The sequence below is a fragment of the Meriones unguiculatus genome, chromosome 10, assembly GCF_030254825.1.
Source record: "Meriones unguiculatus strain TT.TT164.6M chromosome 10, Bangor_MerUng_6.1, whole genome shotgun sequence".
NCBI lineage: Eukaryota > Metazoa > Chordata > Mammalia > Rodentia > Muridae > Meriones > Meriones unguiculatus.
In genome coordinates, this window is record NC_083358.1 from 109,524,747 (window position 1) to 109,552,402 (window position 27,656).

The 27,656-nt window shown below is 42.6% G+C and overlaps 1 protein-coding gene across 1 annotated transcript; it reads right to left on the reverse strand.

Annotated features, from left to right (window-relative positions):
* Positions 1 to 1,075: 1,075 nt before the first annotated feature.
* Golph3l (golgi phosphoprotein 3 like) lies at positions 1,076 to 27,079 on the reverse strand. Its single transcript, XM_060393095.1, has 5 exons — positions 26,880 to 27,079; positions 23,518 to 23,710; positions 11,448 to 11,579; positions 9,715 to 9,829; positions 1,076 to 3,299 (listed from the first exon to the last, which is right to left on the reverse strand). Exons 2-5 carry the CDS (start codon positions 23,698 to 23,700, stop codon positions 2,872 to 2,874), a joined length of 858 nt encoding a protein of 285 aa, XP_060249078.1. The 5' UTR covers positions 23,701 to 23,710; positions 26,880 to 27,079; the 3' UTR covers positions 1,076 to 2,871.
* Between the last annotated feature and the right edge of the window lie 577 nt (positions 27,080 to 27,656).

The window sequence follows — 27,656 nt, forward strand, 5'->3', positions numbered from 1 at the left end:
GCCTAGCATGCATAAAGCCCTGAGTTCAATCTCCAGGACCTGGGGCCGGGGGGAAGGGGGTGGGGACGGAAGAGAAATTAAGAAAGACAAGAAAATACAAACTAAACCTACTTAACAGGATGCGAGAAGCTGGACCTGGTGGGGTAGGCCTGTGATGTCGGCAACTCAGGAGGTGGAAACCGCTAGAGAGACAAGGCCAGCTGGGAGACTTAGAGCCTGTCTGTAAAAAGATTTAAAAAAGAAAATGGTAACAAGGGGGAGGGAGGCCCAGAAGCATCTCAGCAGTTGCGTGTACTGGCTGCTTCTGCAGAGGACACAGGTCTGGTTCTCAGTGCCCACAAGACTCACAGCCGTCCAGAACTTGGGAATTTGAAGCCGTCTTCTGGCTTCCACTGGCATTACATGCATATGATACACATTAGACAAAACAGCTATACACACAAAATGGAATCTTTTAAAAAAGGTTAAAATAATAACTGGGTCTGGGATTCCATGGCTCTGTGTGTCTGTATGATTTATTAGATTAGCAGTGAATTGAATGCAAGGGATAAGAAAGCTATGTTCCTCCAACTGAGTATCTGTAGAGGCAGTAAGTTAAAAACAAGGACTAAGGGACCAGAGAGATGGCTCAGCAGGTAAAGATACTTGGTGCCAAACCTGATGGTCAGAGTTCAGTCTCTCTCTGGGACTCAAGAGATATTAGGAGAGAATTAATTCCCACGTGTGTCACTTTACATGGCAAAAGACGTTTCTTCCTGTTCCTTGTGCTGCAGAGATTCTGAGGGAGGGAAGAATAATAAGCCAATCATAAGCAGAGTTAAATGTTTGTGAGCTAATGATAGCATTCGCTATCAAGGACATTATTAGGTTTGTCTCTTAGATAAACTCAAGTGTCATTTGCAAGGTATTCACAGCAGTCACTCTCATTCCCAATAGTAGTATCATATTACCCGGAACTTACTTTGACTGAGATGGAGACCTTACTAGGATGCTAGCTGGAGCCCACATCAGCACTGCTGTGCCCTGTCAATATATATCACAATCAATAAAGTTATAAACCATGAACAGACACAGGTACAATTACTGATCTTTATTATACAGAAATGTAAAGGCGGTATACACTAAATGAGTGTTTGGCAGTGAATGTTAACACAGATTTGAAGTGAAGACATCCTCATTTTATGGACATATAAAAATAAACACTGAGAGTTTCAAGAAAGAACTCAACTTGTACCCCCCAATCAAGCTGAAGCTTTCCACAGGAAAAGCTGGTTTCAATTCATGCTGAATTGTTCCAATGGGAAGTAAGCTACACCACTAGATAACACACGGGCTGGCTTTTGCACTTCTGGAGAGCCAGACTAAGGCTCTAGCCTAGCGTCTCAAATTATATCTATGTCTCTAATCACCTATGAGACACATGAAATGAAAACAGTAACAACAAGCCGGAGAAGTTTCATGGACCTAGGTAGGTTAAGAGGTATTTACCTCTGATCCTGATCCAGAGGGTTTGGTCTAAGTCACCTGTATTGGATGTGTGTAACAGGCTGACTGAAATCAGCACAACCCTGTGCTGGTCTCACAGCCCCTGAACCCTGGCTTTGTATCAGCTGCCCTTGACACTCAACTGCCCCTCTAAAGAGGACCTCTTCTAACAAAGCCTCCCTTCTCCCTCACTGCTGAAGCAAAAACATTTTAAGGGGTTTGGCCAGAATGATGGCTGTGTTGAAAGAAGACAATTTGAAGGTAATCTGGAGATAACCTATAGACAGAATTACTACCAAAGCCCTTAAATATAGGGAGAAATTATCAATTTATGTCGGAAATAAAAACAGGGACTGTGAAGAGACAGAGTCTGGCTACATTGTCTGGACTCAATGCTGTATTTGGGATTTGAAAGTTACAATTCCCTTAATTTAAGCAGAGTTAAATTGGGAATTTTAAGAGATATTTTAAAGTAGCCTGGAGCAAACAGGATCGTCACATGCTAAAAGATGAAAAGCCTTTAAATTTGAGAGATGGGTCTCATATAGCCACAGCTAGCCCGAACTCACTAGTCTAGCTGAACTTGACCGTCTATTTAGATGCTTCTGCTGCTGCCTTCCAAGTGCTAAGATGACAGGCGTGTGTCCCCACGCCTGGCTTCAAAGACGCAGTCTCCTGCTGCCTCCCTTCCCCACAGGCTCTACTGCTGGCTGAATGAAGGAGGTAACTGAGGCACACTGCTTTTCAATTCAGACTCTTCATGAATGTGGAAGCAGGATGGTGCTAAGAGGAGCGTGGAATATATTCACTGCTTTTAAAACTAAGAGATCCGGGTCATCAGGCATGGAGTGTTTTCATTAAAGGTGAGAAAATCACATGTGGGAGGTACAATCTCAGGAACCATTTGCTTCAAAACTTAGTCTTGTTTCCACCATCCCTCATTCAAAGAGACAGTGATGTCAGTAATTGTCACTGTTTAGGTGAGTTGGAGAGCTAAAGGCTGAAAAAAAAAACATGAATATGAGAGAAAAATTAAACAGTTTGCTCTTCATCTCCTTCATATTTTGTTGCTGAAAAACTCTAATCCTCATATAGAAACTCCTGTTTATCCAAAAGCACACTGGTTAAAACTAGACCCCAGAAATGGAAGATGTTTATTGGATGTGTGAGTTCTCCTTTCATGCGGACAGAGAGTGGAAGTGAGGAGAAGCAGTCTGCTTAGAATGGTCATAGCCCATGGAGAGACTCTGAGGCTGTCCTCCCCAGATCATGAGTTCTGATTCAGAAACAGGGAGAAATGATGACAAAATTTCATCACACAAAACTCGGTGATGGGGTCTCTGACAGTGGCCAGTGGCAGGGAGAGGAGAAACCCGCCCGCTGGCCTTAGGATTTGTTGAAGGCTGCCAGCACAGCCCAGATCATCTCTGTGGCATTGTGCTTTGTCCCCTCCACTTCAGGGTCCAGTTCTACCAGGTCCTTGGTTCGATTCATGGCCACATCATACTTGTCATCTGTCAGACAGGAGAAGACATTCTCCAGCACGTCAGAAGAGTGGGCCAGCACCAGCAGCGCCAGCGTCCGCCTGTCCATGCGCTGGGGGTCATTGACCCACCGTTCCAGAACACTGTCTTGAAGCTTTTTCACTAGTCGCTGTTTCTCTGTCGTATTGGTCACCGGATGTGTGGTCATGTCGAACAGCAGGAAATTCTGCTTCTCTGTGGTTAGAATACCCTTTTCTACCAGGTTCTTGGCAATTCGCTCTCGCACATTTCTCAGCTGGTACTGTAATTTGAAGGGGTTCCATGTCTCACCTGTGGAAAACAGAGAGCAGGAAGGCAAAATGAAAAGAGCCAGTTTGTTATCTGAGCCTTTTAAAATTAATTATTTATTTAGTTTTTTTTTTCTTCAAGACAGGGTTTCTCTTTGTAGCTGTCCTGAACTCGCTTTGTAGACTAGGCTGGCCTCAAACTCACAGCAATCTGCCTGCTTCTGCCTCCCTGAGTGCTGGGATTACAGGCATGCACCACTGCACCTGGCTCCTTGTTTAAAATTTTAAAAGCACAATCCCCATCCTTGGAGGAACAATGTTAACTCATTCTTTAATCCATTCTCTTGCTTTATGTGTTGATTTTGACTCCAATTATATATAAGTGTGTGTGTGTGTATATATATATATATATATCTATATATATATCTTTATTGGTGGTTTGGCTGCATGTATGTCTGTGTGAGGGTATCGGACAGTTACAGTCAGCTGTGAGCTGCCATATGGGTGCTGGGATTTGAGCTTGGGTCCTTTGGAAGAACAGTCAGTATTCTCAACCACTGAGCCATCTCTCCAGCCCGGACTCCAACTATATTTTACATTAAATGACCCTCAAAATTGTCATCACACATACACGAGCATATACACATACTCACACATGCAGACACATATACATGCACACACAAAACCACATATGACAAAACCACACACACATGCACACGTCTACATCCTTGTACGCACACACCCACTCATATCGTCATGGGTGTCCACCATGCTAGTGCTCATGGAGTACATGTTTTACACTGATTTATTATTTAGTGTATAAGGAAGCATGTGTGGCAGCGTACATGAGTGTCAGTCAGAACTGGTTCTCTCCTTCCACCTTGTAGGTTCTAGGGATCAAACTTGGGTTGGGTAGCTTGGCAGCAAGCACCTTTAACTTGCAAAAACCATGCTGACAGCTTTCTGGATCTTTTATTTCTATCCTTTAAATTATTTTTCTTGTTGTTTTTAGTTACGTATGTACATAGGTGTATATAACTAAAGAGGCCAGAAGAATGTGTTGAATATCCTGGAGCTGGAGGTACAGGCTGTTTGAGCCACCTGAGAGTGCTGGGAACTGAACTCAGGTCCTCTGCAAGAGCAGGAAGCACTCTTAACCATTGAGTCATCTCTCTGGCCCCTCATTTTAGTTCATATATGAATTCTCTGTGTTGTTGTTAGTCATTCTTGGATTTGTGTGTGTGTGAACACGTATGTCAGAGAGCAGCCTCAGGGTCATCCAGCCCTACCCTATCCCATTTTTCTCAGAGAGGATATCTCACCTACCTGGAGCTTGCCCAGTAGGCTGGGCTGGTTGGTCAGTAAGCTAGGCTTCTCACTGGGACTATAAATGCAGACTACCTTGTAAAAGTCATTTTTATTCCCATTTCAGTTGTCTCTGAGGCCTACTGCCTCCTTCTGCTAACCTAGGCCTAGTCCTAGAAGCTTCTAGCCTCTGTAAAATCTAGCCTAGGACTAGAATGTTTTCAGCTTCTGAACACTGAAAACTTACTATTCTTAAATAAGTTCACCCTTTCTTGTTCTTTCTGAGCTCAAAGCTGGCGGGTTCAATTCAGCTGTTCTGACTCAAACTCCTCTCCCAGCTGACTTACTCAATCTGGCTTCTCTCTCGGCCTCTGAATTGCTCTGCTTGGCTTCAAATTAACTCCAGCAGCCTGCTCTAATCTCCTGGCTCCTCCTTGTTCTCTGGCTCATTCAGTCTTCACCTGAGTTCTCTTTCTGCAGCCTCTCTCTCTATTACTGTCCCAGCTCGGCTGCCTGGTTCTGTGAAAACAATGGATACTTCTGAGTTGACTGTTATGTTCTGCCTAGTCAGGATGGCCATTAAGCTGACAAATACCACCCAAAGATAAGCTTCCGACTACAGACTGCTTAGCACATTCAAGTTGCTGAGTTCACATGACACTAACATGAATATTTTACATAACTTTGAACTCAAAAATACGTAATCCGAAGACTGCCAAATACAACAGAGCTGGACATTGTGGAAAGCTTAGAAATTGCTTAAAATTTTTATAATAACTTTACTGTATCTGTCCTTTTGATTTAGACAAAAAAGGGGATATAGAAATAATACAGGAACAATAGAAAAAGAGGGTAGATTATTGAATCTACTCCTATAGATCTCTGTATACTAATACAAAATTAAGGTTGTAGTTTGGTTACAGCACACTATAGACCAACTCTTCTTAAGGTATTGTTCCTATGTAATTCTTAAATATGCAGTATCTAGTCCTTTTGAAAACTACTATCTCAAACTGTAAAGAAATGCAAACTAATAGTCAATCAAACTTGTGGTTTTGTTAGGGATCAGCTTAATCACAGGTGTTTTCTAAGTTAATCAGTCAGTACATAGCTAGAAACAAGCAACTCAGATATACTAGAGATAGTCTTCAGAAACCTTAGAGATCTACATAATTTGGGAATTAAAGATGTTTTATTAATTTGAGAAAATTTTGACAATGAGGCAAGTCAGCTCCTGGCAGCATCCCCTTCTGACTTCAAAGATGATAATGAACATCAAAAAATTCTCCTTTTGGAGATGGCTTCATATGTGGCAAGCTAGCCACAGGGCAAGAAAATGCTCTTGTTTCTCTACATCAGGCAGAATACTGGACAAACTGGATGCTTGAAAGTCAACTGCAGAGCTTTGCAAGGACAAGGCAGGCAAGTCCTTCATAATACCTGCTTCCCAAAAACGTCTGTCAGATATTCTGAGCCAGAAGGCTGAAGATGATGCTCCAATGTTATAGAGAAATCTTGGGTGACTGTGCAGGAAGCCAGCAGTCTCATTTCTATAGTTTTGGAAGTTGCTAGCACTGCACTTCCTGTTTATTCAGATATTTATCCTTCTCACGTCTCTGATGGGGTTGAAGATTAAATAGTGATAATCTTTTGTTTTTTAAACCAGCTCTTGTTTTTTGTTTTTGTTTTAGATTTATTTATTACTTATACAACATTCTGCCTGCATGTGTGCTTGCACACCAGAAGAAGGCACCAGATCTCACTATAGATGGTTATGAGCCACCATGTGGTTGCTGGGAATTGAACTCAGGACCGTTGGTAGAACTCTTAACCAGTGCTCTTAACCTCTGAGCCATCTCTCCAGCCCTGAAATAGTTATACTCTTACAATTAAGATTAAGTTGTTGAGGATTTAAGATGATGTTTTAGGGGGGCTGGAAAGATGGCTCAGAGGTTAAGAGAACTGGATGCTCTTCCAGAAGTCCTAAGTTCAATTCCCAGCAACCACATGGTGGCTTATCACCATCTATAGTGAGATCTGGTGCTCTCTTCTGGCATCCTGGTGTACATTCAGACAAAACATTGTATACACAGTAAATAAAATCTTTTTAAGAAAAGATGTTTTAGGTCTAAAAAAAAATGGTTTTTGATAGGTAATACAAGTTTTGATACAAAGTGATTTAGGTACAGAACTTTGGACTCAACAAGAATACTTTCTTCAAGGTTGCTAATTACATATGGACATATGAATGCATTTTTTACCTGATAGTATATAGTTTATTGATGTTAAAGAAAAAAGTCTTTTATTTAGACAAAAAGGGGGAAATGTTGCAGGATATTTGATTCTATAGTAAGCCCCAAAATTATGAATTGTAGAACATTGTTTCTTTGGTGTGATTGAGCCCTATCACACACCTCTAATCCAAGAGCTTTCTGTTCATTGTAAACAGGTGGTTATGGTGTGGTTCAGCCATCCCTAGCACACACCTTTATTTCAAGAGCTCTCTGTACACAGGATTTAATAAAGTTAACCCTAGGTCAAGAGTCAGAGCAAGAAACCAGCTGACAGTAATTGAAGAGTGCGAGGGACTTTGAGTTGAGGAGTTTTTAAGACAGTGTGTAAAAGTAGAAGGGGCTTTAGCTTTCTGGCTTTTGGGGCTTTGAGCTAGCAAGCCTTTGGCCTTAGGCTTTTTGGCCTTTTCCTCCTGGGCTGTTAGCTGAGCTAGTGAGCCTTCTGGGCTCTTTCCTCTGGGACACTGGCTGAATAGGAAGGTCAGCTGGGTGCTTTCTCTGCCTCTGAGCTAGCAGGTTTTCACCCCGGCATCTGGCTCCTGAGTCTTTATTGGTAAAACAGAATGGTTGGGATTTTCATTCTTTTATATGTGACCTAGATTATCCATTCATCCATTGTTGGCAGTGGGTTTGATGCTAATTACTGGCCCTGTGTGTGAACCTGCTTAGTCATTATACCTGATTGGCTAATTAAACAGCCTATACCGGGGCAGGGCAGAATGGGGCAGGCCTGGCTACGGTTCCTGGGCTTTGGAGAGTCCCACAAGGAATCACAGGAGAGAGGCAGACGGGAAGAGAGGAATGAGGAGGATGCCAGGATGGGTTAGCCTGGAGAAAACACCATGAGGGCTAAGAATAAATAATATACAGCCCAATACCATTCTAGTACCCACTACCGCAGCCCACCCTTATTTGTTTGGTCGCCCCTTCCTTGTACTGACTGGTGGGAGCCTACCCGGGATTGGTGGGCCGACAACACTGAGCCCCAGCTCAAGCTGCTCCATTCCAGCTTCTTTGAAGAGTAAGATTTTTTTTTAAAGTTTATTTATTATGTATACAGTGATGTATACAGTGACCAGAAGAGATCAGCAGATCACAGTACAGATGGTTGTGAGCCACCGAGTGGTTCCTAGGAATTGAACTCAGGGCCTTTGGAAGGGCAGCCAGTGCTTTAAACCTCTGAGCCATCTCTCCAGCCCCGAAGTGCAAGGTTCTAAACTAAAAAAGGAAAGCCAAGGGAACAAGAGGGTACCTGCCATCCCACTACCCACTGGGCAAGCGGCTATCACACCAGGGGGCGAAGAGCCTGAAAGAAGGCTTTCATAGCTGTAGGAAAGAAGTCCGTTTCTTTTAGTGTAGAGAATCTCTGCTGTCGTTGTTTCAAGACAGGTTTCTCTCTGTATCCCTAGCTGTCCTGGAATTCACTTTGTAAACAGGCTGGCCTCCACCTGCCTCTGCCTCCCGAGTGCTGGGATTAACGGCGTATGCCACCCCTGCCCAGCTGAGTGTAGAAAATCTTAAGTCTATGGATATCTTGATACAGAACAATTGCCAGGATGCTGAAAGCGAACATCAACTGACAAAGCCAGGAAAATCCTGCTGGGGTCACAGTCAACTCTGTGGGTTCCAGGCTGTGTGCTTGTTCTAGAATTAATACTGGGATACCACTTAAAGGTGGAAGGAGAGAAGCGACCCTACAAAGTTGTCCTCTGACCTCTGCATGTACACGTCCATACCTCAGAACACACATATACAATGCATAAAAAGTAAATATCTACAGTCTTTCTTGGGCAGGTCTGAGAAGGAAGCTCAGCTGGTCAAGTGCTTCTACAGCTTGAAGTGCTGGGTTAGACCCTTAGCACCACATGACCTACAACGACTATTCAGGCCTGTGATCCCACACTCGGGGAGGCAAAGGCCACAGGATTAGAACTTCAAAGTCATCCTTGGCTACATAGCAAGTTTGAGGCCAGTCTGGGACACATGAGATGCCAACTCACAAACAGACAGACAGACAGACAAATAAATAAAGTCCCTTGACTGAATATGGTGGCACACGCCTTTAATCCTAGCACTGGGGTGGCACAGGCAGGTGGATCTCTGTGAGTTTGGGGCCTACAAGTTCCTAGCCAGCCACTGCTACATGGTGAGACCTTTCACACAGACAGACAATAAAATAAACTCCTAGTGAAGAACATTGCTAAGCTGGATGTGGAGCTATCTACCTGGGAATTTCAGTACTAGGGAGACTGAGGCAGAAGGACTAGGAGGTCTAGGCCACTGAAGTGAGACCCTGTCTCAAAAAGCCCAGCAAGGGGCTGGATAGATGGCTCAGTGGTTAAGGACACTCTTCCAGAGGCTCAAGGTTCAAACCCCAGCAACCACATGGCAGCTCACAAACTGTAACTCCAAGATCAGACACACTCACTCATGTATGCATGTAGGCATACATGCAGGCAAAACACCAATGCACATAAATAAATTTTTAAAAAGTCCAACACAAGAAAACTGTTCAGAGCTCTCATGGGCTGCATGTGATAGCAGAAGCTTGTCCTAGTGCTTAAGGGATGGAGAGAGGAGGATGGGGTCATCCTTGGCTGCACAGCAAGGTCAAGGCCAGCCTGGGCTATAGGAGGTCCTGTCAGAAAACACAGCAAGGTCAAGGCCAGCCTGGGCTATCGGAGATCCTGTCAGAAAACAAAAAAATCCTTTCAGAGTAGGACTGCGGAAGTATTTGGAAACTTTAGATGCTGGTTAACCACATGACCTTACCCAGCATGCTGCGTTCTGTGCTTTCCCTCTAACCCTTTGAACAGCTAAAGACAACCAAGTCTGGAGTGTGGGAGGTATTTTCAGTCTCACCAGTGAGAAGCTCTATCCATGTCTGGACAGTTTCTGTTGGCTCGGTTGCTTTGATATGTTTGAGAGTTTCATCCAGCAAAACATCACCCGTTGGGCTGTCTGACTTCAGCAGGACCTTAGAGAAAGGAAGAGTACATTGCTTCAGTGAGATGAAGTCCTTCCCTGTACAACGCCCACACTGCTGGTTAGGAGGCTTGAGGAAGCAGGATTCCACTGCCCATGCCATGGAAGAGCTCAGTGTGCAGTGTGGCTTCACAGCAAGAAGACAGGGTTACTTTTGAAGTGAGACCTAGTAGCATATTCTGTAAATAAAATAGACAAGAGATTCCAGAGTATCTTTTCAAGTTTCGAAAACCACCTTGTGAAACTTCTAATAGAGGAAGGAAAGCCAGAAAAGAAAGTTAACTTGGGAAACATTGTCAAGCCTGGCTTCTGACTGATATGGGATGGTCAAGTTGAAATGTCTGGCCAATAGTTAATATGTTTCTGGAAGCTAAAGATAAAGAAATGTCTTCAAAATTGGAAGTGAATTTCCTGGAGATAGCATATAGCTGAGAAGGCGAATGGCATTTCCAAAAGGCTAGAAAAATCACCAAACAGGATAGAAACTGATACTTGGATTTTGAGAATGGAGAACTAAAGAAATCAGGGTACAGTCAGAGAAAAAAAATCTGAAAAAGGCCAAAGATGTCAAATAGGAAAGTGGTAAAAAGTACCAAATGAACCAGATGTAGTGAGTACACCTTTAATCCCAGCGCCGTGGAGGCAGAGGCAGGAGGATCTCTAAGAATTGGGGCCAGCCTGGTCTACATAATGAGCTACACTGTAAGATGTTGTCTCAAAAAAAACAAAAACAAAAAAACAAAAAAACTGCCAAGCGAACTGGCGGGGATGCACACCATTAATCCTAGCACTCTGCAGGCAGATCTCTGAGTTCAAGGCCAGCCTGGCCTGTAGAGTGAGTTTCAGGACAAAGTTTCTACACAGAGAAATCATATCCTAAAAAACCAAAGGGAAAAAAAAAATGAGGTGCCAAATATTATATGTATTTTAAAAGAAAAAAATAAGACTAAAAAGAAGACAGTTCTATGTAAGAATGTAGTTTCAGCAGAGTACTTGGAATGATAGGCACTGTGAAAGGAAAAAGGAATGGCTAAGCCAGTCTATCTGAGAGAGAAATGGGGCAGATCTGAATGGTTGTCAGATGCCCTGGGATGACTAAGGCAGGCCTGACTGACGATCTTCTCTACCTACATCCCACATCCCAAATGTGACTTTTGTTTGTTAAAAAGGGACAACATCATGCTGCTCTGATTTTGAAATAGGGTTTCTCTGTGCAGCCATGGCTGTCCTGGAGCTCACTCTGTAGCCCAGGCTGGCCTCATGCTTCTACGACTCTTTAAGGATATCTACGTTTTGTTTTGTTTTCCTATAAGCTAACTAAACCAACTAGATGATGGGACAGCTGAACCAGTGTGTACTTTGTCCAACTGTTGTGATTTTTTCTTTTCTAGAAATGAGTGTTTTGCCGGTACGTGTGCTCTCTGTGCACCACAGGTGTGCACTGCCTGCAGAGGCCAGAAGACTGGAGTCACAGGTAGCCCCCAGCTACCACGTGGAAGCCGGAACCAACCTGGGTCCTCTGCAAGAAAGACAAACGCTGGGCCATCTCTTCCGCCCTCAGATACTCATTCTTTCGAAACCTACTGTTGGTATTTGACTTTCCATAATACCTTTCTGTCTAGGAGTCGCTTCTTCCGCATGGTGGGAGGTTCCAGATAGATCCGACCCCGCATCGCCAGCTCGATCAGGATGCCTCCTCGCAGCCCAGATGATATGCAGTCATTCCAGAAAGATGTGTAGCCCTGGGAGACGGGGAAGAGAACAGATAATATTCTGAAAGGAATATGGACTTCCAGGCACAGCGTTAAGAATAAGGGGTGATCCACGTCGCATCACACAGTACAGAGTGAGGTGCTGTGTGCTTGGGCCTGTATACAGGACCTTGGACATACCAGGAAGTGCTCCACGGCTGCACCCATCCCTCACCCGGCAGAGTATCTCATTAGTCACTGCACTCTCATTTTTAGTTTGTTGTTGCTTATTCTATATTAGTGCCATGGTGTGCCTAGGGAGGTCAGAGGACAATTTGGGAGTTAGGTCTCCCCTTCCACCATGTGGGCTCTGGGGACTGAACTCAGGTGTTAGGCTTCACGGCAAGTGCTTTTCCCTGCAGAACCATTTAACTACTAGCTTTTACCACCTTAATCTAAATGCTCAAAATACTATTTACTGATTTTTGAGCTATCTTGTGAGTTTCTATAACTTGATATTAGTTGACAATTGGCATATCAGATTTTTTATTTCATTATAGATGGTTGTGAGCCACCATGTGTTTGCTGGGAATTGAACTCAGGACCTTTGGAAGAGCAGCCACTGCTCTTATCCTCTGAGCCATCTCTCCAGTCCCAGATTTTTTAAATTCAATTGAGAAATGTTTCGATTTGAAATAAAAATTTACTTAAATTTATTTATCTATTTACGGGGCGAGGTTGGGGCCTGGAGGTTAGAGGACAACTTTGAGGGGCTGGCTCTCTCCTTTCACCATGTAAGTCTTGGGGGTCACACCACTTGGTACTAAGTGCCTCTATCCACCGATCCATCTCCCTGGCAGGGGCTTTGCTTTGGAAAGGTTTGAAAGAGGATCTAAATTGATGAGCATGCACACATGTCAGGTGGAAATGAAAGCAGAAGCTATTTCAATTTTGTTATTGTCATGCTCTTCCTGGGTATCTAGGTGTGTATTATTTGCAAGCTTTCCCTGCCCCTTTTGATGTGTGTGAGTATGTGTGTCTGTGTGTGTGAGTATACTCTGACTGAACTCAGGGCTGGACATGGCTAAGCTACATCTCCAGCTGAGTGAATAATTCTGATTCAGGCACTGGACAAGCCCACTGATGAGTTAAGGGCCCTGGGTATGTTGTTTAGCTATTCTAAAGTCCAATGTCTTTATTTGTAAAATGGGGCCACTAGTATGTAGTTGAAGTTTTGGTGTCTCAAAAACTCAGTTATGTTATGTAAACATGCTTTTTGTTTATCCCAGGTGTGGGATATGGGGCTGCTCCTCACTGTCCACAGCAGCAGACTGTTGGTCTCGTGCAGGCTCTGAGAGGAGCATGACCTTTGCCAGCTGCAGATAGTTTAATCTGAGGACTCTGGAGGGGGAATACATGCCAGAACCAGGAGAGAGCCGGGGTGCTCCAAGAAAGAAGGCGGCTGCTGGTGCTCCCCTCGGTGCTCCCCTCGGTTGTTCCTGGTTGCTCATGATTCAGTTTGAGAGGAAATTGGAGGTATCCTGAAATGAAGATTGAACTTGCCCTAAGGAGCCCAACGACCCTAACCAGCAGGAAGTAGCTAAAGAGAACTACGAGCCCTCTCCCTACCTGACGTTGGGGTGTTGGAAGGGGTGGAGTAGGGAGAAAGAGATATAAGAAACCCAAATATAATAACAAAAATAAAGACATCTACATTAGTACCCATGTTTATAATTTGTTGTGAGAGCTCAGGAAAGTGAATTGTATGAGGAAGGGTGGAGCTCAGGCTATAGAAGGCAGTTAGACGTTAGTTCACCTTCTCTAGGAGATACAGGGGACGTACAAAGATGTAAGCCAGCCATTCCCTAGAGGAGACAAAAAATCTAGCTGGAAACTTAAGTAAAAGCTGAGCTGGGGGCTGGAGACATGACTCAGTGATTAAGAACAGTGTTTGCTCTTTCAAAGGTCCTGAGTTCAATTCCCAACAAGCACATGGTGGCTACAACCATCTATAATGGGATCTGGTGCTCTCTTCCATCATGCAGGCGCACAGGCAAACTGAGAGCTCATATGTATACATAGATAAATGAATCCTTAAAAAAAAAAAAAGCATGTGCCACCACCATCCAGCCAACCATTAAAACAAACATGCAAAAAAACTTGAACTGAAAGAGTAGAAGAAATACTCTTAAAAAGCTGATAAAAGTCTAGTTTGGACGACAATTCTTCCAATTTTAAGTCAATAGGTGTAGACGTAGAGAGACCCACAAGGCCTGGGCTGGGAGCATGAAGGATAGGCTGAATTTGTACATATGGTTTTCAGGTGGAGAAAAACATTCAACTTCTACTGATTCTTCAAAACACCATTCTTAGCTATAAATAAAGGGATCTCAGATGCATTTATGGAGATCAAGTTCTAGGGCTTGGTTTTTTTTTTTTTTTTTTTGAGGTTAGTTTTATGTAGAGTTGGCTTTGAACTCCTAATCTTGTTTCCATCTCCTGATGTTGGGATTATTTAACTCAAAGTTTAAAGAAAAACCCGAGATCCAAACTGGATAGGGCTAGGGTTTGAACCTCTGAGTAAAAGGCTAATTATCCTGAAGCCTTTAAGTGAGGAGTTATCGTTAACTATTGTAATTGCTCAATGGGTTGACGAGAGGCCAGATGACTTGAATTCCAGCCCCATGACCCATGTGGTGGAAGAAAAGTCAGCTCCCAAAGGCTGTCTTCTGACCACTGTACCTCTTACCCCAAAATAAATGTAAAACAGCTGTGTTTGTGTGTGGACACACCCAAAAATGCACATGCAATAATTCATGGGAAGAGGATACTCTCAGAACCACCTCTGTCCTCCATGCAGAACTTGGTATCAAACTCAGGCCATCAGGCTTGGCAGCAAATGCCTTTACCTGTTAAGCTATCTTGCTGATCCTTATTTTAAAACTTTTAAAGCTGCACATGGTGGCACATGACTTCCCAGCAACTGGGGAGTGAAAGCAGGAGAATCAGGCATTTAAGGTCACTCCCCAGCTACACAGCAAGTTTGATGCTAGCACAGGATACCTGAACATGCTATCCCCGTGTCTTAAGTATCTTTCAATTGCTCCATTCAGCTCTCAGAATTAGCTTATCATGGCATTCAAACCAAGGAGCTGCTTGCTAGCAGTCTCTTCTCCAGCCTCTACTTATTTACTTGAAAAACATTATTCATGTAAAAAGCCGGGTTGTGGCGGAGCATCCCTTTAATCCCATCATTCGGGAAGTGGAGGCAGGTGGATCGCTGAGTTCGAGGCCAGCCTCATCTACAGAGCAAGCTGAAGGTCATCAAAGGGAATCCTGTCTTGTAAAAACAAATAAAGATTTATTTGTGTGCCTTAGTGCTTTGCTTGTCTATATGTATACGGACTACCTGCAGGACTGGTCCCTGTGAAGGTCAGAAGAGGGCAGTGCCCTGGAACTGGAGTTATGGATGACTGTGACCCAGCATGTGGGCACTGAGAACTGAACATGAGTTCTCTGCAAGAACAAATACTCCCAATGACTGAGCCATCTATCTCTCCAGCACCTACTTAGTTATTTTTGAGATGGGGTCTAATATAGTCTAAGCTGACCTCAAACTATGTAGCTTGAAAGTCTCTTCCTCTGCTGGGCATGATGGTGCACACCTTTAATCTCTCCACAAAAAACCCTGTCACCCAGCCCCCCACCCCCCCAAAAAAAAGGTTTCTTCCTACATCCACGTCCAGAAGCATGTGCCACCATTCCAGTTTCATGTGGGTTACGCAGTCCCAAGGATCCAGTCAGGGCTTCCCTCATAACAGCTGAGCTGCAGGAAGGGCCCAGCTGCCTCAGGTCTTCCTTCAGCTATCGCCAATTATTGGTTTATATTCACGTATGTGTGTGTTTTGCCTGTATGTATGTATGGCTGGGTACCACGTGCATGCCTGCTGCCCACAGTGGCCAGAAGAGGTTGTTGGATCCCCTGGCACTGGACGGTTGTGAGCTACCAGGTGGGTGCTGGGAACTGAACTCGTCCTCAGGAAGAGCCAGGGCTCTCACTGTTGAGCCACCTCTCCAACCCCTTATTTTGTTATATATTTTAAGAAGTTTATTTAGATTATTGACTTTTTTCTTTTAAAGGGTAGTGCTATATAGACAAGGCTGGCCTCAAACTCACTTCATAGCTCCTGTTAGCCTTAATCTCAAGGCAGTTCTCCTGCCTTCAACTCACAAATCCTGGGATTACAGGCATCCCGCACCATACCTGGTATCTACAGTGCAGGGACTCAAACTCAGAGCTTCACGAATGCAAGACTCAAGGCCCACCTCATGTTTTATTAAGTACCTGAATGCTTTTCTCTTTTTTTTTTCTTTCCTTTTCTTTTGTTTTGGGCTAGGTCTCAGGTAGCCTATGTTGTCCTGGAGTATGGAGCTGAGGAGGGTCCTCAGTGTCTGCCCACGTGCTGGATCACAGGCACATCATCATGTTGGGGGTCCGTGTGGCTGCGGACTGAAGCCAGAGCTTCGCGCATGCTCCATAAGTACTCTAGAAACTGCGCTGTAGCCCCAACCTTTGTACACACGGAACCAATGCTGTTCCTTCTCCAACTTCTCTGCACTCATGGACTGAGTGAAGGGATCACAGCCTCTGTGTAACACTTTCTAACCCTGTTTTCCTCTCACCTCCACCAAATGGTTATGTTCCTCACCTGAGTGTGCCTACAAACAGTCCTTTCCTATCCTCTGTCACATCCTATTGCAACTCACTTGTTTGTCCTCACTATACTTTAACAATAGAATACTTTTTTTCTGGGCATGGTCATGTATGCCTTTAATCTTAGCACTTCTGTTGAGTACAAAGCCAGTCCTGATTCAAAAATGAAAAGAAAGAAGGAAAGAGAATAATACTCTTTTTAATACACATATATTATCTGCTCAAAAAATTGTTGTTCCTGAAGTGGTAGGGATGAAATCTAAGGCACAAACTTTTCGTCATCAGTTTGGGCCTTCAGAAAGTGTTTGTTGGGGCTGCACATGGTGGCGCACGGCCTGAGAGGTGGGAAGACCGAAGGCTCACTTAGCTACCCGACATGCCGCCTCAAAAAGCTAAAGGTGGGAAAAGCAAGCGAGCAAATATATTAGCTTGGCAACATAAACTCACCTCGAATCACACATATTCATGAGACATCTCTGTATTTCCTGAGGGCTTTTGACCAAAGCCATGGCTGCTCTACTTAATTCCTCTTTTTTTTTTTTTTTTGTTTTGTTTTGTTTTGTTTTTGGAGACAGGGTTTCTCTGTGTAGCCTTGGCTGCCCCGGCCTTGCTTTATAGACCAGGCTGGCTTCAAACTCACAGAGATCTGCCTGCCTCTGCCTCCCCTGAGTGCTGGGACTACTGCTGTGTATCACTGTACCTGGCTACGTAATTCCTCTCTAAGAAGGAAACAGAGGATATTTTTTAGCTTAATATTTGATTTTGTACAATTTAGCTGCTCAATTAGATTGTTAAAGTATAACTTAGTTCAGAACAAGCAGTTTATTCAGGAAAAGCCTCTGTAACCCCAGCAGGTGTGCAAACAATAGGCCTAGAATTGACTGGAGGAAGTTTTCCTTTTTTCATTTCTTCCTTGTCGAATGTAACTTCTGTTTCAAGGACAATTCGGATTGCCAATAGAATTACAGAAGAGACACACTGTAAATAAGGGCACAATGGCAACCAGCATGTGTGTGTGTGTGTTTTAATACAAGATCTCATATAGTTGTCCAGGTTAGCCTTTAACTCACTATATAGTTGAGGATAACTCTGAATGGAACCTACTAATATATCTGGAATGTTGGGTTATAGGTGTGTATCACTATATACCAGTGATGGACACTAAGCAAGGACTTTACCAACTGAGCTATACTCCAAGCTCCTAGGAACTCTTTAAATATTACTCTTTCCCATCACAGCATCTTAAAACATGTTAAAACTTCCCAAATGAGTCATTAAACTTTTTAATATACAACAGAAAATATAAAAACATACTTAGCTTAAAAATTAAAAGTACCTGTGGAAGTATAACATCAATTTAGAAAAGATAATGATGAGGAAGAGAAAAGGGGTGGGCATATGTCCAATCTATAGAGACCACAGATGACAACACAGAGCATCATACCATTTTCAAGGGTAAAATCTTAGAATCTCTTCTCTCGCACACTGTGTCATAGTCAGATGTAAAGTAGCCCAGGAGAAAGGAAAACACTGATCCCTACATTTCCAGGGTTCTTTTCTCTTCATCTATATAGTTTGATGAAATCTCAAACTACCCATAGTAAAGACTTTATATGGTTAATCCTTTGGTGTGCCTGAGCAGGAAGAACTGCCACACACAAAGGTCACCACTGAATCACTGAATACTTTACCAGAAGCTACACATATGAAGAAGAGAAAAGAAGACACTTGGGGCTTGTGAGAAAGAGACGGAACTGCACACTGCCTCAGTACTGGTTGGGGACTGTTCCAGCACACTGGCAGGATGAGAGCTTTTTTTTAAAAAACCCACATGAAAACATATCATTTAAAAAGTAAAAGTCCAAACCAGGCGTGTTGGCACACAACTTTAATCTCAGCACTCAGGAGGTAAGAGGCAGACAGATCATTTTCTGTTTTTTAAGACAGGGTCTTATTTACTATGTAGCTTCGACTATCCTGAAACTTGGTATTTAAACCAGGCTGGCCTCAAACTAACAAGAGATCCTCCTGCCTCTGCCTCCCAAATGTTGCATTAAAGGGCACGTACCACAATGCCCAGTTTGAGGCCAGCCTATTCTACACAGCGAGTTCAAATCAACCAGAAAGCCAGCGTTACACAGAGAAACACTGTCTTGAAACTGTGCCCCTCACAAAAAAAAAAAAGTAATCTCTTTCAGGTGACTATCATAAACAGTTTATTGGGTAATTTTCCTAATTTAACGTATTTATATACAAAAAAAGAAAAAAGGAAGGCTAGGCAAGTGGCTTAGTTGGAAGGGTGCTTGTCAAACTTGCAAGAAGCCTGGGTCCCAGCACTGCAAGGAAAACCAAACAAAATACAAAACTAACCAACCAACCAAAACCCTGGGTTTAGTGTTTCTTGCCTGTAATTCTAGCACTGGGGAAGCAGAGGCAGAATGGAAAGTTAAAGTCATCTGACTTTGAGACCAGCCTGTCTGTAAAAAAAAAAAAAGAAAGAGGGAAAGGAAAAGTAATATTCTTTGTCAGTGTATTTCTAAATTTCTAAATAAGCCCCTAAGAGAAACATTTTAGTTAAAGATTATACATATTTACGATAATTTTGCTCCTATAAAAAGCCTAGGCAGTAGGAGTTCATTACATACAAAGACTCAACTATTCAAAATGCCCTTGATCAAACATCCTGGAAGGCACACCTTAAAACAACCATGAATGTTGAATATCTTAGAGTTGGCAGCTGAGGGTGGCAAATGGAAATAAGGAAGGAAACAAAACAAAACAAAAATTTAAAGCATCATTAAAGCCCAGGTGTCCAGCACCAGGTGGTGCTGCTCATTTGTAACCCCAGCACTGGAGAAGTGGAGGCTGGAGGACCAGGAGTTCAGAGCCATTCACGGCTACAGAAATCAAGACAAGTCTAAACTACAAGAGACCCTGTCTCAAAAACTACCCCAAACAACAGAGGCTCTCCTGAACTACCTGGTGATGTCCAAGACAACGAGACCATTAAAAAACCCTTAGGGCTGGGGAGATGGCTCAGCAGTTAGGAGTACTTGGATTTGATTCCCAGCACCCACATGGTGGCTCACAACAGTCTGTGACTGCAGTCCCCAGAGGTCCAGCACCCTCTCCTGGCCTCTACAGGTGCTGCACACATTTTTGGTAACATGCAGGCAAAATAACCATATACGTAAGTTAAAAATAAAGAGAAAATACTTTTTGTTTTGTTTTCTCTTTTGAGACAGGGTTTCTCTGTATAGCATTAGCTGTCCTGTAGACCAGATTGACCTAGAACTCACAGAGATGCACCTGCCTCTGCCTCTCGAGTGCTGAGATTAAAAGCTTGTACTACCACCTGATGAAGCAAAATACTTTTAACTCCTCTCTCCAAATCTAAGAAAATGCTTATGATAAAGTTGAAAGAAAAAAAAAATGCTGGGAATGTAACTGAGTATTCAATACTCTCTTCTTTAAAGCAGGATTGATTGATGGATTGACTGAGTGACTGAATGCTTCTATCCCCGATAGAGGGTTGTGCTACCTAACTCCTGCTTGGCCTGAACTCACCACGGGAAACAGCTGAGACTACAGGCTTGCGCCAAGAACTCCTCTGCGAGCTCCCCAATAAGGATGCTGGGAACAGAACTCAAATTACCAGAAAATGCTCTAAGTGCTGAGCTGCCCTCCATCTGATGCTTAGATGTAACTGTCACCTTGATATAATCTAGACTCACCTGGGAAGAGTTACCTACCATGAGCAGTACTATTACTTAGGAAGGAAAGTCTGACCTCTCTGAGAAAGGGAGCTAAAATGAGAATGCACTAATTCTCTGCTCCTGGCTGGATGTGATGTGATGTGTGGCTTCAAGTCCCTATGTCCCTGACGGAATGGACTGTAACCTGGAACTGTGAAGCAAATACACTGTTTCTTCTTCAAGTGGCTTTTCTCAGGGTGTTTTAACACAGCAACAGGAAAGGAAACTAAAACAATCACTTAACAACAGTAATTCTAGGGCAAAATGACTGATCCTTTTTCTATTCCAAACCTCAGAGTAAATTTAAATGTAAACTCTACCAATAAACTCCCAGATAATCATTTTGCTTCAACGCAAAGAGATAATGTTCCCTGCCTTGCAGGATTAGCAAGGAAGAGTACAAAGTGTTTTAAAGGCTCTCAAGCTAATCAAACTATGAAGGCAGCAAAAGACTCACAGTAAGTTTATAGGCTCAGTGGTTATAGCCAAAGACCCAATTTTAGGTGGCAGGTGGATTTATCTTAATTTTGGTATCTATATTTTAGAACAGTGAGCATTTTAGAATTGGGAGGAACCGGGAGAGGCTATAAGGAAGCAGCTTAAACTTTATTCTCCATTCTCCTACTGTTAAAATAGGACTTTGATCTCTGGCTCATTTCTTTGAGTTTTAAAGCTGGATATAATAAGGAACAGGACAAAGTTCTTTTTTTTTTGCTTGTGTAAAGTACACACACAAAAACAAAGGCAACCAGGTCCTTCTAATTTACTTGCACTATTCATAACGAGCAATAAATTAGTGACAAGACTTAGTGTTTGTTCTGCACAATCAGAAAACTAAAGGGAAAAAGCAGGCAGTGACCTAAATTAGACTTCTAGTCTTTTAAATTTTGCATTAATTTTTTTGGGACAGGTTCTATGCAGCTTACGCTGACAGACCCCCATGGAGACCAGTGCGACTGTAATCTTGTGCTCCTCTTTGCTCCGCTTCTTGAGTGCTAAACTGCAACAGTTGGGCCAAACCAAGGGCTTTCTGCATACTACGGACGCAGGCACTCTGTCAATGGAGCTCAATTCCTGCCCAAGTTTTTGTTAACTAAGATAGGATCTTGCTATGTAGCCCAGGCTGACCAAGGATTTAGGAAAATCTTTCTGCCTTAGCCTCCTAAGTGTTGAGATTACAGGTGTAAGCCACCATGCCTGACTCTGAAAAGTTAAGTTTAAAAAACTGTCACCAGGTGGGTGTGGTGACATGGCTCAGCAGGTAAAGGTGCTTAACATTAAGGCTTACACCTTAGATTTCATCCCTGGTACCCATATGTGGAAGGGGACAACCAACAAAGCCATGTGCACACTCTAAATAAATGTGCTAGTAGAGGGAAGTCATGTTCCTCTTGGTGCAGCCAGGGTAGGTTGTCCTTCCTTGGAAGAAGTGTTTCGGTGGGAGGAAAAATGGTAAGAGAAGGTAATAAGGGAGAATATGATTAAACTACATTATAAGTATGTGTATACAACTGTGAGAGAATAAATTTAATAAGATTTAAAACCGTATTTATATCCATTTAATCAATGGACTTTTTATTCTTTCTTTCTTTTTTTTTTTTTTTTTTTTTTGCTGTGGGTTTGGTCTAGCTAATGAGTTCCAGGACAGTTTAGAATATATGGCAAAGCCCTGTCTCTAACAAAAACAAAACAAAAGAAGACAATAAGAGAAATTGTTGGGCTGGGGAATATCACTCATTCGAATCTCTGAAGCCCTGGGTTCAGTCTCTAGCATCACATGTACCAGGCTCAGTGGCACATGCCTTAATCCCAGAACTCTGGAGGTGAAACAGGAGGATCATCCAGGCCATTTGCTCTATAGTGAGTCTTCAGACAGTCTGGGCTACATGAGACTCAAATAAAAATAATAAGAAAAGGAAAATTCTTCTTTTTTTCTTTGAAACAAAGTTTCATCATGTAATCTAGGCTGTCCCTAAACTTGCAGTGTAGCCCAGGTTGACACTGAACCCTTGATTATGCTGCCTCAAGATTCCTAAATGCCGGAACTGCACAATGACACTTTGCCTAAATTTCCTACAAGGAGAAATTTAGAAACAAAAAGATAAAGTTATTATCTTGTTTTGATTTTGAGACAGGGTCTTGACATGTCATCCAGGTGGCCTTGGCCTCATCATGTAATACAGGCTGGCCTTGGACTCTCTAACCTACCCCCTAGCCTACCAAGTGTTGAGATAATTTTTTTTTTTTAATGGAGGTTGCTGTTAAAAAGGATTTTTAAAATTAAAGTAATCTTCTTCATTAAGGTTGGTAAAATGAGGGCTGGAGAGATGGCTCAGTGGTTAAGAGCACTGACGGCTCTTCCAGAGTTTCTAGAATTCCTAGCAACATCATGGTGGCTCACAACCATCTATAATGTGATCTGATATTGGGTGCAAGTGTACATGCAGATAAAGCACTCATATATATATATATAAAGTTGGGAAAATGGCTCAATGGTTACGACTGCTTCTTGCTCTTTGAGTCGACTTGAACTTAGTTCCCAGCACCCACATCAGACCCCCCACAAATGTTTATAACTCCAGCTGCAAGGAAATCTGACTCCTGCTCTCTGCAGGCACTGGCACATAAATGGAATACATTCACACAAATGAAAAAAATCCTTAAAATAGTGTTATTATTGAAGATCCATAGAAGAAAATGAAAAACAAACAAATAATAACAACCAACCAGTGTTGCTCCCTGTCCCCAGCCATCTTCTTTTGGACAGGGTCTCTCCACATAGCCCCAGCTGTCCTGAAACTATTTACACTAGGTACAAAAAAACCCTTTTGATTTTTTGAAATATGGTTCAAACTGAGGTTAACTTTGAACTCAGGATGTGAGTGAGCTCCTCATCCTCTTGCCTGTACCTCCCCGGTCTAGAATTATAGACATATACCACCAATCCCGGCCTGAAAAAATTATTTCTACTATAAGAAACTCATTTATCATTTGTTTCTGTAAAACAGATAGTCATACATATTCCTTGTTGTTTTTATTCATTTGTTTAGTTTTAAGATGGGGTCTTGGTTAGCCTATAACTCATTAGGTAGATCACATTGGCCAGGTCAGGTTGGCCTTGAACTCGTGGAGATGGGCTTGCCCCCATCTCCTGAACACTGGCCTCACAGGAGTGTGCTGTGCACCATACCTGCTGTTGCTTTTGTCTTTTAAGACTTCTCTTCAAGGCTCAAGAAGATATGACTGTGACTGCTTCTTCCTTACCCCAGTAAGCGATCATTTCCCCATCAAGCTAAGCTGGAAGGCTACAAGCACTAACGCAGTGCTATCCACCCCTGCACTGCAATTAAATTTTGCAAATAAATTATACTTCGAGTAATTACATTTCTGGATTTTACCTTGCAGATATTCTTCTCGTTCCCATATTCTTCAAACTCCAGTGTATATAGCTGGAGTTTATGTCCTAAAACATTCTAAGATTTGTGTTTTTGAGCTAAAGTAGCAAACCTAATGTCATTACCTCTTTATCTTTTAGTCCCAGGAGCAATACTTCTTCCATAAGAGTGAGGCGGATATCCTTGGAGTCTCCAGGGTCTTCATTACTGGGACTCCTTTCTTGATTATTGTCTTCTTCACTTTCCACTTTCTTTTCAGAGCTCTTACTTACTTCAGTCCGACGGGTCCGGTGAGTTAATGTGGTCATTCTCACCTGTCTGTGGAGGATGTGAAAAATATGTGCATACCTTAGTAAATAATCAAATATAGATCCATAGAAGACCTACACACACACCACACACGGGAAACTATAGAAGAGCAAATACAGAATCAGGTGGTAAACAGAAACACAAGATAACATGCTCTATTTTTCATAGTGTAACAGCTTAAATTCCACAGAGAGCAAGTGAAAAGTGATCATCAGCAATTTAAAAGTCCACTAGAAATTACCATCCTTTCAGTGTGCTTATTTCTTGGGCATATCCTACAACCCAGGAGTAAATTAGGTTTTTTTTTTTAATAGATGGCATGATTTTATTTAGAAAGGTCATGCCCTTTCTTATTAATCAAAAGGCAAGTGGCATTTTGCATGAAAAACACAGTATAATTTACATCAGTGTCCCCCAAATAAAATTCAAAGCTATTACAAATGGTGAACAAAATTTATATAAGTAAAACTATAACCTCTCAATGAATAAATCAACAAATTAAATGAACAGATACTTTGTATGTGTAAGTATTTTAATTTTTTTTTAACTTATTGCTATTTTTTTAAAATTTTCCCCCCCAGGAGTGAATTCTATCACTATAAAATGGGTCCCCAAGCTTTTTTTTCATTATTTATTAAAGTGATTAAATACATAAAAAAGCTGGAGGACCAGCTCCTTCCCTCCTCTCTTCCCAGTCCCACTCTCACAACCCCTCCTCATATTCCTCCCTCCTTTTCTCCTCAGAGAAGGGGAGGGCCCTAAGGACACCCACCCACCCTGGCACGTCACGTTGCAGCAGGACTAAGTGAGAGGCCAGACAAGGCAGTCCAGTTAAGGGAAAGGGATCCACAGGCCGGCAACTGAGTCAGAGAGAGCCCCTACTCCAACTGTTAGCAGACCCACATTTTGACCAAGCTGCACTTTGCTACGTATGTGTAGGGGTCTAGGTCCAGCCCATGCATTGGTTGGTGGCTCAGTCTCTGTGAGCCCCATGGGCCTAGGTCAGTTTACTCTGTAGGTCTTGTGGAGTCCTTGACCCTTCTGGCTCCTTTGGTCCTTCCTCCTGCTCTTCCACAAGGAAAGATGACTCAGCTTTTAAAGGCTAGGTCCAAGTTAAATAAGATGGAATAGTAAAACTTCATGAGCATGTGGCCTCTGGAGTACATATAATTTATAATTTTTATAAACAGTTAATGGCACATTGTTAAACATATACAAAAATACACATAGCAAAAATAAACATTTTAATATTTAAAATTATTGTGTGTGCATGTGCATAGTGTTTGTGGGAGCTTGTGCCATGTACACACAAGGCGGTCAGAGGACAACTGTTGGAGTCCACTCCCTCCTACTTTTCCATGGATTCTGGAGCTTGAACTCAGCTTGCTCAGCTTGTACAACTGTCTTTACCCACTAAGCCATCTCTCTCTGCCTATGTTTTAATCTTTCTTCTCTTTTAGATTTTTGTGTATATCAGTTTTTTTGCCTACATGCGTGTCTGTATACCACATAGCATGCCTGGTGCCTGAGGAAGTGCAGAGGCTCCATGTAGGTGCTAGGAATTGAATCCACGTCCTTTGCACAAACAAATGCTTTTAACCAACTCTCCAGCCCAATGTTTTCTGTTTTCTTTTCTTTTCCTTCCTTCCTTCCTTCCTTCCTTCCTTCCTTCCTTCCTTCCTTCCTCCCTCCCTCCCTCCCTCCCTCCCTCCCTCCCTCCCTTCCTTCCTTCCTTCCTTCCTTCCTTCCTTTTTTTTACCGTAACAACTCATTTCATGGGTTCATTTTCATTTTGGAAATCACTAGGCTGGAGTACAACACTTAAGTGATTATCAGATATGGTAACTTAGCATCCTTGTTCTATCTTGTGAATACACAAATTGCTACAACAAGAACAACAAAACCCAGTAAGAATGTTAAAGGATTATCAAATTCTCAAAAGAAAGTGGTGCTGGAATGTGGCTCAGTGTTACAGAATGTGTTGGTTAGCGTGTACAAGGTCCTAACAGCCATTCCCAGCAGTGGGGGAAAAATCAGAGCACACACCCTTTTACACTCGGCATCACACTTGTCTACATCATCTGCTTTTAAGTGTGCTTAAAGCAAGCACATTTTATACAAATGTAAATATCTTTTTTGTTTGTTTGAGACAGGGTTTCTCTGTGTAAAGGTCCTGACTGTCCTGAAACTGACTCCGTAGACCTGGCTGGCTCAAACTCAAGAGATCCACCTGCCTCTGTCTCCCAAGCGCTAGGATTAAAGGTGTGCACTACTAATGCCTGGTGTAAATGTCAATTTTTATTTATTAAAAACAAGTATTTAATATCAGCAATTATGTATCATTGAGATCAAAATAATATATTTAAGAGGGTGCTATGGGTGCGCCTAGTTCTACCTTATAACAATTTTATCAAGTGGTGTCTTGTTTTCTTTCTGCCTCTGGTCCTTGTTATTCCAGGGGTTCTTTCCCTTCTCCTTTCCTCCCCAAATGTCTAGTTTTTGAAGGCCTACCAAATACAAGTAAGGCCTTAAGATGAATTTCTATCTTTCCATTATGCATATGTCCCATGTTTAGAGCTGGTTTCTCCCTCAGCTGTACTTTAACATAAATTTATTTATACTTATTCCCTTTAAGATATTCATTATAGTCCCTCTCTTGTTATGGCTGTATGTTAACTTAAACTTCTTGAAGGGTAGCTGGCATATTGTCATCTTGAGTTTTTATATTCTCCATAGCAACTAACACAATATCTTTAACGTTTTAACTGCTCAATAAATATATACTGATTAAAAGGCATCTAAACATCAAAAATAGAAGAAATGCGCACCAAGTGCCCTACAAACAATTCTTCATACAAGGGTACATTTCAAATATAATTTTTGATGAGAAGAAAAGTGAAGAAACAGAACACGAAACAATACCATAGGGTACTGATTCTATTTGGCACTGAATTGGGGTTATTTCCAAACCTAATCCAAGAAACTTTACACCCTCGGAGGAATGGAGGCAATTTTCTTTGAAGAATTCATTATTTCCCCAGGAACACTTATTGGCTAAAGCACCCTCTCTGAAAACACGATGACCAACAACACGTAAAAACCACCCTTTCTCTCTGACTAAAATAAAACATCGAGCAGCTCTGTTGGACGTTAAGAAGTGTTATTCTCTGTTCCTTACCGTTGCTCCTGAGCTGCAGCGGGACGTAGGCTGCAGGTCACACTCTATTTTTGTAGGGCACCTGTTTCCCTTACCCGAACCCAGTACTAGTAGGTGAAAAACTTCTCAGGCAGGCAGAGAGCACAAACTTCCTGATCCTTCGTTGCAGAGAGGGAATAACACATCAGCTTCCTCAGGATCACTAGGCAACCTACCTTGGTGTTTCTTCATTGGGCCAATCAGAAACCCCCAAGGTTGAGTCTAGCCAATCAGAGCGTACGAGGGGAGGCCCTCCCGACTATTGTGTTGCGATCCAGACAAACACCACCAAAAGAGGCAGGTTTGGGTTCAGCCTGACAGCTGGTCAATCCAATAAAGGAACCGCGGTGGACGTGAGGACAAGGCTGCGCCCCACCCCGATGAAATCACCCAATCAAAGTAGCCTGTGAAATAACAAGTGCTGCCAATCACGAAAGGATTCCGTGAGTCAATTTCAGTGTAGCAGGTGTTTCTATAGCTGTCTGTAGCACTAGTAGATGAGAAATGTTGGCATCCAAGCAATAAGGCGAGGAGTAAGTAACACCCGCGTCGCCTCCTCCCCGCCGCCTCTGAGAGGGTAACCCTGCCTCTAGAAAAACCTGATCTGTCTCAGTTTAACCTGGTTTACCCTGAACAGGATGGGGACATTCCTACCAGCACACACGTAACATCCTCACGGAGCACTGCTAATCCTGGCTACTGTACATTTTGGAGTATGGCTACCGAAACCACGAGACGCAAACAGATCAAGATTTTGGA

Excerpts from the sequence above, each read along its gene's own strand:
- Golph3l (XM_060393095.1), bottom strand. The coding sequence starts at position 23,700 with ATGACCACATTAACTCACCGGACCCGTCGGACTGAAGTAAGTAAGAGC. Across the intron at positions 9,830-11,447 it reads AGCGACTCCTAGACAGAAAG|GTCCTGCTGAAGTCAGACAG; the intron begins GTATTATGGAAA and ends CCTTTCTCTAAG. Across the intron at positions 3,300-9,714 it reads ATGGATAGAGCTTCTCACTG|GTGAGACATGGAACCCCTTC; the intron begins GTGAGACTGAAA and ends TGTTTTCCACAG.